We start from the raw sequence: 14288 nt of genomic DNA on the forward strand, positions 1-14288 counted from the left end.
TCTTATCAAGGCTCGATACAGAGGAACAAGAACCTGCTTGTCAGCATATTCTTCAGCAACCAAGTGATTTGATGAGCTGATTTGGCCACTTTTGCAATGTGCCCCCTAAACTTCAACTCCTTATCCACTAACACTCCTAAATCTCGTGCCTCATCAATTTCCTGGAGTAGAGTTCCACCAATGTAGTAAACTGCTGCTAATCTTTTCACCCCAAAATGTATAACCTTACATTTTGCCACATTAAATTGACATCCATTCTCCTTAGCCCAGACCTCCAATCTATCCAAATCATCTTGCAAAATTTTGACGTCATCTGCATTCACTATTGCCCTACCCAATTTTGCATCATCTGCAAACAAATGAACTGTTCCTCTCAGATCCTTTCCTATATCATTAATGAACAAATTAAACAGCAGTGGTCCAAGAACAGATCCGTGTGGCACACCACTAGTCACAGGCCATCTTGTGGACTCTACTCCTGAACAGGGAGTAGAGTCCACAAGATGGACTGGGTGTTTCAAAAAGAGATATACAAATTTGAATGAAAATAGAAGGTAAACAGCAATAGATGAACAATTTTTATTACAGTGCAAATGTAGCATAACACTTGAAGTTTCAACACAGACAGTTAAAGTTGGATATGACTGTCTCCAGTAATTCTGCAGACGTCCCTTCTGTAATCAATTTCTGCCACATGTGGCAGATCTTCAGCAATGTCAGCAGTAATTCTGGAATGCAGCTCATCCAAATTGGCTGGTAGTGGTGATACCAACACTATCTGTCACAAAGACCTACAAGAAAAAATTAATGGTGTAAGGTCAGGTGAATGTGGTGGCCATGCTAGAGGTGCTCATCTACCAATCCATCTGCCTGGAAAATGGGTGTCAAGGTATACATCTATCAGGTAATGAGAAAGTGCACCTTCATTATCATATATAAGGGTACCTTTCCTCAATTAGGAAGGTACCCAATTAGCATGTCCAGATACACACCACCAGTAATGGTAGACTCAGAAAAAAAATAAGGGTTTATACACTTTCTTCTTGCTTAGATGTAAAAAATGTTAGCCTTTGGGGAGCTGCGAACATGTTCTATGATGGCATGTGGATTTTCACTTTCCCAAATTCTGCAGATGTGTTTACTTGCCCACTTATATGAAAATTGCACTCATCACATCCTACTGATCATTTCCATATAGAAATCCTTATAATTTTCTTCAAATATTGTACAAGTGTAAATTTGTAGGGCCTTAAATGTAGATGCTGTCGTAAAACACACCACATAGTCAAGTCACATGTGGAATTCCAATCTGACAAGACACCTGTTTGGATGACTTTCCAGGACTTTTCTGGAAGCTTTCCCAAACTTCTTCAACAACAACAGCATTGGCAGAACACAGCCTTCCCATTGACTTTGGATGATGCACAGAACAGCCTGTTTAAACAAAATTTTTGTGCTATGTGTAGATTGTGCACCTACTAAGAGGTTCTTTCCCATATTGCATGCAGAAATTCCCCTGAACTTGCAGACTTCATTTTCTCAAACCAAAACACACAACGTGCTCACTCTGCACCATCGTAAGCCGCAGTTTTCAAATGGTGTGAAGTATCATGCGATCTAGTGTTGTCATTTGTTAATAAAGTTACGTGACCAAAAATTGATGTGTTTTACTACATTATGACACTCACTCAGCTTTTGTACATCTTCTAAGTTATTCTCTGTTCTCCTGCAAAGTTGTATACACCCCTTTTGAAACACCCTGTACATTTCCCTTGTCCAACACATACATAGACTACTAAAATATGATCATCCTTTGGCAAAACCATGTTAACAATCAAATAGAATGTGCTGTTATGAATCCGATTCTGGATCCTAGCTCTAAACAACCTCTCCAACATCTACCCCATATCACTAGTCCTTCCTGAAGCAAAATTATGCACTTTTCATAGCTTTGATAGTTGCCTAACTGCAAAGACTCTTGCTAAAAAACATGTTAAAATTATTATTAAATCATTGGAACATTCTCTCAACTCACACGGTGATATGTGATGGCCCTACTTTCTTACTAGCATCAAGTTCACTTAATTCCTCATGCTTGCTCAGCATCAGTCTCCCTTCTCCCATTCCCATTGTACCTAAGCTCTAAGCTACATGTAACACTTACAAGGATGAAATTCATATTACCTTGATGAAACGCTAATTTAATATCTTGACTATATCCTCCACAGTGGTTGCCATTCCACCATATTTACCAACTGTCATCCTCCAATAATCCTTCATTCCTCTACTGGTCACAAATGAAAAGAACTCTCTGGGATTTTTCTTGATCTCAATGGCTAATTTCTGCCATACTGCATTTCTGCTATCTTCATCAAACCAGACACCTTACTGGTCTGCTCCTCATACCACTGACTTACCACTCATATCTTATGTGGTGGTTTATCCATTTCAGTCATTTTCGACCCTAGGTGACTTGTAGGCTTTCCCACAAAGTATCCTTGATGAGATTTTACAGAGTAGTTCACCACTGCTTCCCCCCTTCACCACCACCACCCAATTTTATCCAGGCTCGGAACTAGCATATGACTGGAATGTATTCATGACTTACCTATGTGTGTTCATGGGGCCAGTTTGCCTGTTCTAGAGGATGAAAAACCAGAGTTTCCGAGTGAAACTGGTTTTTTCCAGAGTTTCACCTTGAAACCCCCAACCTCCATATAAGACCAGCTAAGTTACCTTTTGTTGAAAGAGACCAGATAAAGATTAGTCACTGACAGGAATTGAACCCAGGTCTTTCCAACCAAAGGGCTTCATCTATACCGACTGAGCTACAGAGGCTCACCACTCATTTTATGCTGCCTCTATAATAGCTTTGTCTACCAGACTGCATGTTTAATCTTGTCATCCATTTCACACTTACCTTACTACCTCCTGATCTTTGGAATACATGCAAATATCAGTGCTGTTAGTTAGTTCTTAACAAGAATCCAACTACAAGAATTGAATGCTGATTTGAATCCAGAAAATTGACTGGAAAGGCACCAAGTCCCTACACCACATCAAAATCTGGTTTGAAAGAAAATTCAAAGAAGCTTGTGAAATGCTGAAACATTATCCAAACCTGAACAAAAATGATGGATTAATCATTCCAAAAATGTGGAGGACCGATCTGCAATCCATATAGCAACAAGAACAAACCCAAACAGAAGAAAATCTCAATACAAGAAGACTTTAGAAATGTTTGATGAAGTTTTGTTTATATTTTGTTTTTATTTAAAAAAATATATATATAAATTATATTTTTTATTTTATTTAATTTTAGTATATTTATTTATTTTTATTTTCACAAGAGATCAGGCTAGGTTAAATAATTAACAAGCATTTAGATTCATCTTACTTTTGTATAGTGCAGCATCATGTAGCTTGCATTTTATACATATGTACTTTTCCTGATGATGACCTCAACACAGAGGTTGAAACGTCGAACGTTACTTTCCTACATGTTAAGTAAAGTAATTATTCTAACACGTGTGTTGTGTCTCCATAAGTTCTTCACTATGACTGGTAAAACATAAGATAAAAGGATAGGATTATGGCATGATTACAATGACAAATGAATAGAGATGACTATTCAGTTTTCCACTCTAGCAAGATAGCCACTTTGAATATGGCAGCTGAATTAGAGAAAGACTATACATGAGTTGGACAAAAGCATATGATATAGTAAACAATTTGGTAGGAGTAGAATTTCTATTAATGACTAAACATTTCCAGTTCTGCAGTGCATCAAGTTCAAGATGAAGATCATTTTTAAATTTCTGACTTACTACTAGAAAAGGCATTTTTTCCCCTCTGTTAAACATAACAAGTCAAAGATGACTGACGCTTAGAAATAACTCACTATTATATATGAGAGTGGTCTGAAAAGTTCTCACATTAACAATGAAAAAACGAATTTATAATTTCAAAATTATTTTCATTTTTCAACATAATCTCCCTTAAGACTAATACATTTATTTCAGCGATGCTCCAGCACCATTATCCCATCCCTGTAGTGGTTCTCAGTAAGATCTGCAAAATATCCTTCTACAGCTGCAATCACCTCTTGATTCAAAGAAAAACACTGACCAGCGAGAAAGAGTTTTAGTTTTGGGAAGAGAAAGAAGTCAGAGGGAGCCAAATCTAAGGAATAGGGTGGATGTTCCAACAATTCATAGTGCAGAATCCTTAATTTCCCCATTGCCAAAACACCTTTGTGGGCAGGTGTATTGTCCTGATGAAAGAAGGTTTTTTTTCTTCTGCAAACTGGGTCTTTTCTTTCGAATTTTTTTGAGTCTGGTTAAAAGATGGGAATAACATTCCCTGGTTATTGTTTTACCCTTTTCAAGATAATTAATAAAAACCTCAAAACACTGATGCCATGAACTTTCCTGCTGATGAAACAAAGTTTGCCTTCTTTGGCACTGAACAACAACTGGCTTCTGTCCACTATTTTGACTGCTGTTTGGATTCTGGTATGTAATGGTGAATCCAAGTCTCATCCATAGTAATAAATCGACACACAAAATCAGTTTTATTCTTGTTAAAATGTTCCAAGCACTGTTCAGAGATTTTCATGTGTGTGCATTTTTGATCTGCTGTGATCAAGCGTGGAATCCATCTTCCACAAAGCTTTTTCCATTTGCAATTCTTCATACAAAATATATTTTACACGTTCTTTTGAAATGCCTATAGTCTCAGCAATTTCATGCACTTGATCAATGATTTTTGGTGTTGTTACACTTTTTGGACGTCCTTCACGTGAATCATCTTCAAGGATGGTACAGCTACATTTAAACTCAGTAGCCCATTTCTTAATTGTCGAAAATGATGGAGAAGAATGCCCATAAACTTTTATGAACTTCTTTTGGAACTAAACCTTCTTTTACAAAGAATTTTATAACGGCACTATACTCAATTTTATCTTTTTCATGAGATACAGACAACACTTTTGCTTCAGACAGCTGTATAAAACTAACTACTTGATAGAACGACTTGCAATTTCAAATGGGTGCTTATGACAGATGTACCAACTTAGAAAAAAAAAAATCGTGCCGATAGTGTTGCTATCTACGTTCAAGGCTGAGAACTTTTCAGACCACCATTGCATAACAAACCAATACAAAATAAATGTACAGCAAACATGACTTATAACAAACTCACTCACTATAATGACCTACTAAATATAGGTATATTGCTATGATAAAGGAATTCAATGCAGCAAACTATTCCTGTATGCCCTACAAGTTTAGTACGGCATACAAGTGAGAATCTACTGTATACAAGATATGAGGTATAATAATCTTTCTTACCCTGTCCAAATAATAAAATCTGGATTTGGCTCAATTTCTTTCATAGCTCTTACAGCAGAGTGGATGAGATTTAAGGGAGAATCACAGTTATAATTTCCATAGAACCCATTACTGTGCGTATCCAATGTTTTTGTTGAAATATGGCACATGTCATTTACATCTCCATACTCTGAATATTTCTTATCCAAGTGAATATCAGTAATATGCCAAAATGTTCCTGCAAATGTTCAAGAAATTTAAATCATAATGTGTTGTGCTGAAACAATTAAATATTACTGTAAATAGTCTTGCCTTTAATTTAAAATAAAAGGGATGTAATGAGAGAAATCTTAAGAAATATCTTTACAAATTTATTAGTTTATTGTACCTGAATATGGGACATCTACTTATTATGAATGCGATATTCCATATGGCATAATATCATAAATAATAATAAAAAAACACTTATTAATAATAACTTAATAAAGCACGTATTCACGATATTGTACCAAGTATTTACGTCCAAAAATATATCAAACAGATAAAATCAAACTATCGCAGTTGTGAAACGATTGTAAAAAAAACTTCAGTTTCGCGTAGTTTTTTCCAGAATTATTTATTATTTATTTTTTTTTTTTTTTTACCTAACTTGTATAAGGCTCCATGAACTAATCATGCGGAGCCACATCAGATTGCACTGTGCCTGTTGTCTCACCTAAAATTCAACTGATTCACTATATTCCCCACTTTCTGAATTTAACAACTAAGTTCAGCTGCTCACCACTCTCTTCTTAAGGAAAATTATTTGCCATTTCCCATGATGAGCACGGTTCAACTTTAAAGGATGAACACTAGTTCTCTTTCCATGCAAATGCAATTACCAGGCATAACATGCCTGGTAATTGCATAGCTGTTTCAGCCATAAATTCAAAACAACTTTCTACTTCCATTAAGAAAATGACACTATATTTAATAAGGGAAGAGGGTATAATAAAACATACTATTATCATCAGACTTTCATTGAGTAAAATCGACTCAATGTGTATGTGTGTGTGTGGGGGGGGGGGTCCTTGCTATCAAAACACTGCACTTCAAACAGAACCTTGAACTTACTGTCTTCACACTCACCACACTCTCAGGTAATGCATTCTACTTCATCACTACTCTTCATACAAACTTATTACTTTCTTACACTCTCCTAAAACTGCTAATTTCTAAGAATGGCCTCATGTTCTACCTCCGTATCTATCCATCAATCCACTCTGAAAAAAATCTCTTCTACAGTAATCTTGAAGAACCTCTTCACTAACTTATTTCATTCATCGTCAGATCCACCTGACTGAGCACATGGAATGCTCTCTATCTGTCCTCATGCCCAGCATTCCACAGCCTTGACTTACTCTTCTGTGGATCCTTTCCAAAATCTCCAATCTTCTTGAAAGAAAGGCAAACAAATATGCACAAAGCAGACCAATGTAGCCTGATCAAAGTCATGTATGGTAGAACTACACTTTAGCCTCTTTTCTTCAGTATGCTAATGCCTTCTTAAAAACTGCCATAATCTGTTGTGTTGTCCTCACCTAACAATATGACACTAAATTTTAGAGACTTGGATGTCATCACCCAAAGGTTCCTTATCTCCTCTAGCTAATTCAATACATCCTCACTAACTGTATAATAATATATAAATGTTCAATACAATCTTGGCTTCCAAATTCCAAAACTTTGCAATTGCAACACTGAACTGACAGCTCCACTAATGGTCACACAGAGTCTCTTTAAAACCTTTATGGAAAGCAAAAAACACTTGTTTCATTCTCACAGCTTTCTCAAGTTTACATCACCTGCAAAATACTGCCTATCTCTATTTAGCCACAATATTATTAACACTTAAGTCAAACAATAATGGCCCCTAAAACGACTGCCACGTGACAAGCTGTTAAATAAATTGAAACAGATGGGACTGGATAAGACTTCTGAGTTGAATCAGTGACTGGCTGTCAGAAAGGTATCAGAAAGTTGTATGTGGGAGTGCAGTATTCCAAAAGAGGAAGGTCACCACTAGAGTACCTCAGGGGTCAGTTTTGTTACCATTGTTGTTCAGTTTGTATGTTAATGATATTGGGTTGGGTTAAACTAGTGATATGCAGCTGTTTGCAGATGATATAAAATTGGGGAGAGCAATGCAGAGTCAAGCGGATGTTACAGTCTTACAGGAGAACTTGAATAGATTGCATGAACAGGCAAGTAAGTGGAACTGTCAGTTCAATGTTGCAATATGTAAGATTTTGAGATTTGGCAAGCAACGATGGGATACAAAGTATACACTTGGTGGGGAAACTTTAAAGGAAGTAGAGGAGATGAGAGATCTGAGAGTGTTGGTGGAAGGACCTGAAATTCAGGGGCTACACTGAACAAGTTGTGAAGACGTCACTTAAATAATGGCGATGATGCAGAGGACCATGACAGGAAGAAGTAAAGAGGTTTTGATGCCACTGTATAAGGCCTTGATCAGGCCTCATATGGATTATTGTGCACAGATTTGGTCACTAGGTTTTCATGGTGATGAGGATATGTTGGAAAGGGTCCAGAGAAGATTCACAAAGATGGTCAGTGGTCTTTGGAATGTGGACTATGAGGACAGATTGAGAAAATATAAGTTGCAAAGCTTCATGAATAGGAGGAAGAGAAGGGATATGTTTGGGACATATAAGCTATTCAGGGGTTGTTATCAGGTTAACATGGAAGAGATTTTTCATAGAATGGGAGAGGGGAGGATGGAACAAGAGGCCATCACTGGAAACTGTATAAGGATGGTGTGAGGAGCAGGTTCTTTGCATGGAGAGTGGAATGCATTGCCTGAGTGTGTTGTGAATGTAGACATATTGAATCAGTTTAAAGCACGGTTGTATACAATAGTGTATACATACCTTCCACGATGAGTCTCTGACTCCATGGAGGTGCGAGATGTTAATAATAATAAAACAGACTCCTGCAGTACAACACTAATCATGATTTACAACTAATAGAATACTACTCCCTCATATATCATATTGCTGATATCTAGCAGACAGCTAATCTCCTGTTGAACTTGTTGTTCAACATTCACCCCAAGGTCATGTAGTAATCTGTCAAAAGCCTTTGCAAAATCTAGATATACTACTGTAAACACATCTCCTTGTCCAATATATCTTGTCACCCCTGTTGTAATATATAAATAATTTGCTAAAACACGACTTCCAAATTGGCTAACTTGTGCTGACTGCAAAAACCTTGCAGTTATAAACACACTTCCAGATACTAGTATTCACTTGCTATTCCCTTTATGAAATGCAACAATTTTATCCTTCTTCTAGGATCATATCTTCCCTTTTGCAAGGTTCATGTTAGACATGCATTTGGGCCATTAATGGGCTGATGACATGCAATATATAGCCTCTCCCAGTCATATCAAATCAACTTTTCCAATGCATGATGAAACTATAATGATGATATTAAACCACATAGAATAATTTTGTAGTAAAAAATGTTTATTCACACACAGCTACTGTTATGTTTTGTCCCCAGAGTAGGATCTCTGGTTTCTGTCTCCTCTTTCCAGAGTTGCCACTAACCCACATGGTGCTTGTCTGTTAATTAGAAAAATATATCATTTCCACGAGTAAAATTTTTTCAGTTACATCATACAGTATTTATTTCTCAATAATATCAATTACAAATACAGTTAATTCTATATACATTATACAAAAATTACTGAACATGAAATAATAGAAAATCACTAGGATATAACAATTTGTTATGAAATAGTTACACATCATGCTTACTTGCTCCACTATCTTGTTTTCTACAGAAATGGCTGCTAGACTTGACAATGTTTAGTGACATTGTGAAGCTATGTTCTCACTCTGGCAACTGATATTGACAAAGTTAAATATATCCTGAGAGCTACAGAAGTATTCAGAAATAGATCCAGTAAATTACTGCTGCAAATATATTGCAATACTCCAACGAAAGTTGTACTAGAGTTCAGATAACAACTTTGCTTTTTAGCTCTTCATACAAATTCCAATCAATATCACTTTCTATACTATGTTTATCCATCAATTTTAACTAACTTTTTACACAGTTGCAGTAGTTCATGTTAATCATAATTCTTCCAATTAACATTATGTCATCTCAACAACTGAAAAGACCATGACATTCTTTTGGTATCGAACTTTTCCTTTAAAGATATTGTTATATCCAATACAAAAACTGATTTTAAAGTTTAATTTTGGATCATGGGTTTGGTCCAACTTCTCAAACTTCTTCTCGTGGATCTATGGTTGAGTAGTTGGCCTCAATGTCAAGCATGCAATTTGTTAGTGTCAATAATATATTTTTCACAATATATATTTTCATAATATTTTTTAATAATATATTTTTCACTGCTTTGTTTTTCTGTAAAAAATTTCTTAATCCTTCAATGCTTTCAAGGGCATTATGTACACTGAATTCTGACTTTGCATCATTTCAATTATAACATTAATTTTACATAAATCATCATATCAAATTAGTATTGAGCAAATGTATAAAAGTGAATATTTTCGAAATGTTCTAGAACTTATATCTTTATTAATATCATCAACAATTTCTAAAAAAGCATTACATACCATCTGAGTTTTTAGTAGTATGATGACATCAACTTGACTTTCCCAACATGTATTTGACAATGGTTTCAAACTTATTCTTGGTGAATCCACTTTCAATATACTCCAGTTTCACCGAAGCTGAAAAGTACCTTGTATGGTTCTTGGGCAATATAAAAAAAAATTGGTGAAGACAGAAGAGATTTTTGTCATATCAGTACCAAGTTTAAGAATGTGCAAAACAAAGCTTTTGAATGCTCTAGAATTTTTGTTTGATCTTCTGTTGCAATCCTTCTCCATCAACTGCTGGACATGTTTACATATAGAAATATGTTCCACAGGCCATTAAAGGTTGTATCTAAAATAATTGAGTAATATTTGGCATGTCTTACCTTAATCAAAATGATTTTAATCCCTAAATAATGTGTAGTATTATCTAGCATCCATATCTGTATTCAACATAAATGTTCTGTCATGATATTATGAAATTTTGCTAGTTCCCATTAAATGAAGAAACTTCACATTGTAATGTTCAGTTTCTTGGATGAGCCTCATGATAGACATAGGCTCAGCTAAAACTGAATCATATATATTATGCATTCAACCACAGGATGCCAATATTTTTTCATATAGTCACTGTTCTGAAGCATTATAGTAATAATTATATTTTTCAAATCAGATTTCAATTTTGAATACTTAGCACTATTGCTGATGGACATTTCACTTGTTTACTAAGAATATGTAATAAATGATACCAATCTTTGCACCCATTCAAATTCTTCAGATTATGATGCAAGTAGATATGATGTAGATGTGACACTGTTGTATAGTGCAAACCTGAACAACCACAAGTAGTAGCCATGTCCCTTTCTTCTCACATGTAGTGCAGGTAATGGCCTTTTTGGACATGCTCAATACACTAACTAGAAAAACAGCACTTCCTCCATTCAAGGATACAGCAGTATATAACCAAACATTCTGCATATAACCAAATAAATGCTAATGTCTCTGTGGTTATAAAAAAAATCTAAACATGAGATATAATATCAAAAATACAAAGTTTTTTTTTTTTGTATTTTTGATATTATTTATAAAAATACAACAAAAAATAACAAATATATGCAAAAAAAAAAGGAAGAAGAAGCCAAAATAACATTAAAATTTCATACAATAAAAAGTATTTCCACATTCATCTTTTACCAATATTTAGGGCATCAATGATATGCTGTTATCATATACTTATTGGTGGAAGTTTTTCCACTTGGTTATACTATAAATTGAAGATACCAAGAAATTATATTCTTGGCTTAATCCTTTATCCAAGTGAGTGTAAGCAAAAAAAAGTTTGCACTCAAGGTATTTTCTGGACTGGGTAACTTGTATATAGAAGCTAATGACTTCACATCATTTACCTTAGTACCCATAATGCAAAGCACATACCCTTACAGACATGTATTATTATTATTATTGTTCCGGGAAACTCCAAGGAGTCGAGAGACTCATCGAGGGAGGCCCTAACATCATGTCTGGAACAACTATTCAACATTCACACAGTATCTATCATATCTTGCCTTAAACTCATTCACGGTCGTAGCACCCACAACAGACTTTGGAAGTTTATTCCACTCATTCACCACTCTCCAAGTAAAAAACCTAGCTCTAACACCCTTGTCAACCACGCTCTTGCCCAGCTTCCATGCATGGCCCCTAGTCCTCCCACCACCAGTCATATTTTCAAAAATATCTTCTGGATCAATCTTATAAAAACCCCTCAGTAATTTGAATGTCTCAATCATATCACCCCTCCTTCGCCTATCGTCCAATTTCTGCAACCCACAAATCCTCAACCTATTCTCATAAGGTTCATTCCACAGTCCTGCTATCATCTTGTCACTCGTCTCTGGACCCTCTCCACTTCCTCCCCATCACGAAGAAACCCTGGTGCCCATAACTGGGCACAGAAGTCCAGATGGGGTCTTATCAAGGCTCGATACAGAGGAACAACAACTTGTTTGTCTCTGCATGTTAAAGTATTTTTCATAAGCCAAGTGATTTGGTGAGCTGTTTTAGTCACTTTTGCAATGTGCCCCCTAAACTTCAACTCCCTATCCACCAGCACTCCCAAATCCCTGGCCTCATCAATCTCCTAGAGTACGGTTCCACCAATGCGATATACTGTTGCTGTTCTTTTCACCCCAAAGTGCATAACCTTACACTTTGCCACATTAAACTGACATCCATTTTTCCTAGCCCAGTCCTCCAAACTATCCAAATCATCCTGTAAAATTTTGACATCCTGTGCACTCACAATTGCTCTACCCAACTTTGCATCATCAGCAAACAAGCGAACACTTCCTCTCAAATCTTTTCCAATATCATTGATGAACAAATTGAAAAGCAGTGGTCCAAGAACAGAGCCCTGCGGCACTCCACTAGTCACAAGACGTCTTTTTGACTCCACTCCTGAATAAACCACTCTTTGATATCTCTCCTTCAACCACCCTCTTATCCATCTCACCAACCCTATATCTATCCCCATCTGCTCCAGTTTACTGATTAGGGTTCCATGTGGTATCCTGTCAAAGGCCTTGGCAAGGTCCAGTAGTATCACTGTAAACCCATTACCCCTATCCAGTTCAGCTGTCACTGTGTTATAAAACGTGAGCAAGTTACTGAGGCATGATCTACCCTTCACAAAACCATGTTGTCCCCCATACAATATCCCATTTTCATCTATCCAATCCTGTATTCTTTTCTTGACTAATTTCTCTAAGACCTTGACAATGTTTACTGATATGCTAATCGGTCGGTAATTTACAACAGCAGTCTTGGAACCACCTTTATGCAGTGGAACTATTTTCCCCTCTTTCCACCCGCTCGGGACTAACCCAGACCCGAGACTCAAATTAAACAAAATGGTCAAGGGTACTGACAATTCTTTAGCTGCTTCTCGTACTACACGGGCTGGTATACCATCCAATCCCACAGATGTATTGACATTGAGGTTATGCAATAGACTACTCACCTCCACTTCATTCACCACAATTCCCATATAATCTACTGGTTTATTTGTTTCTGCAATGTCACCACCTGGATGATATACTTTTGCAAAGTGCTCACTCAGTAACTCAACTATCTCAACTGATTCAGTTACCTCCCTACCATCGGCATTCTTTAAAATCATTCTGCCATGTACATTTTTCCTTTTACTTGCTACATATCTAAAAAACTGTTTAGGATTCTCTTTAGCCTGCATGGCCAATGTTCTTTCGTAATCCTTTTTTGCTTTTCTTACCACACTTGTCACCCTTCTGGCCTGCGCTTTATACCGTTCATGTGCCTGCCGGTCACCTTTCTCCTTAAATTCCCTCCATAGTTGTTTCTTTTTTTTGCAGCTCAAGCTTAATGGTGTTATTCATCCATTTAACCCCTACTTGATTTATTATTCGGACTCTAGGTATACAGTCAGCCATTGCTTCATGCAAGCACTTCCTAACTACCTCCCATGCACTATCAACTTCTAGTCCTTGCAGTTGTACATGCCATGGCACTGAGCCAATCAAACTCCTAAGCTTGTCATACTTTCCCGCCCGATAATTCCACATGTACCCTGTCTTAATTGAAAATTCTACACCTTTAGCCACCTCCCAAGTCAAGACCCTATGATCACTCTCACCAATTGGTGGCAATGTGGTCATATTTGTTACAGCCAAATCCTCAGATGTAATTACTAGGTCAAGCACTCTCTGACCCCTAGTATTTTCCATTACATGCTGTCGCAGATAGTTCTCCCTTAATAACCGCATAAAATCCAATTCCTTCCTCCCGTGTGTCCTCTCCTCACTCCAATCAATGCGACCATAGTTGAAATCTCCCATAATAATCATAATGTATAATGCTATGCATTATGGAAAGAATCACTACCAAGTTTAACCAAGTGGAAAAACTTCTAACAACTATCTCTAATCTATAGTATTTTAATAATAAGGTGCGACACCTTTTGGCTGCTCATATATGGAAATATGACTTCTGCATTACTTATACGTGAAAGTGCTTCAGGTGCAAACTTTGTTTGCTTACACTTGAAGCCAGCAAAGGTTGGTCGATTGGTAGAGCCTCTGCTACTAATGGCTCATGAAAAAAGTTAAGCAAGTTTGAGCGTGGTTAGTAGTTAGAATGAGATCAATCATTCGATGCTGTTGGCACACTCTCCCTTGATGAGTCTTTGGACTCCCTGGAGGTGTCACATAATAATAAAGGATTAAACCAAGAAGAACTTCTTGGCATCTTTAATTTATATCATATACTTAGTTAACATGGTTAGAAAAGT

At 36.5% G+C, this 14288-nt stretch overlaps 1 protein-coding gene across 1 annotated transcript in view; it reads right to left on the bottom strand.

Annotated features, from left to right (window-relative positions):
- The window catches only part of LOC150107368 (acid sphingomyelinase-like phosphodiesterase 3b), a 164040-nt gene that overhangs the window by 127227 nt on the left and 22525 nt on the right, over nt 1-14288 (bottom strand). The window contains exon 2 of the mRNA XM_090391847.1: nt 5352-5568. Coding sequence (XP_090247973.1) covers nt 5352-5568 — 217 coding nt within the window. The remainder of the gene's footprint in view (nt 1-5351; nt 5569-14288) is intronic.

This window comes from Typopeltis vanoorti, chromosome 4 (genome assembly GCF_054136105.1).
Source record: "Typopeltis vanoorti isolate ZY-2024b chromosome 4, IOZ_Tvanoo_1.0, whole genome shotgun sequence".
Classification (NCBI taxonomy): Eukaryota; Metazoa; Arthropoda; class Arachnida; order Uropygi; family Thelyphonidae; genus Typopeltis; species Typopeltis vanoorti.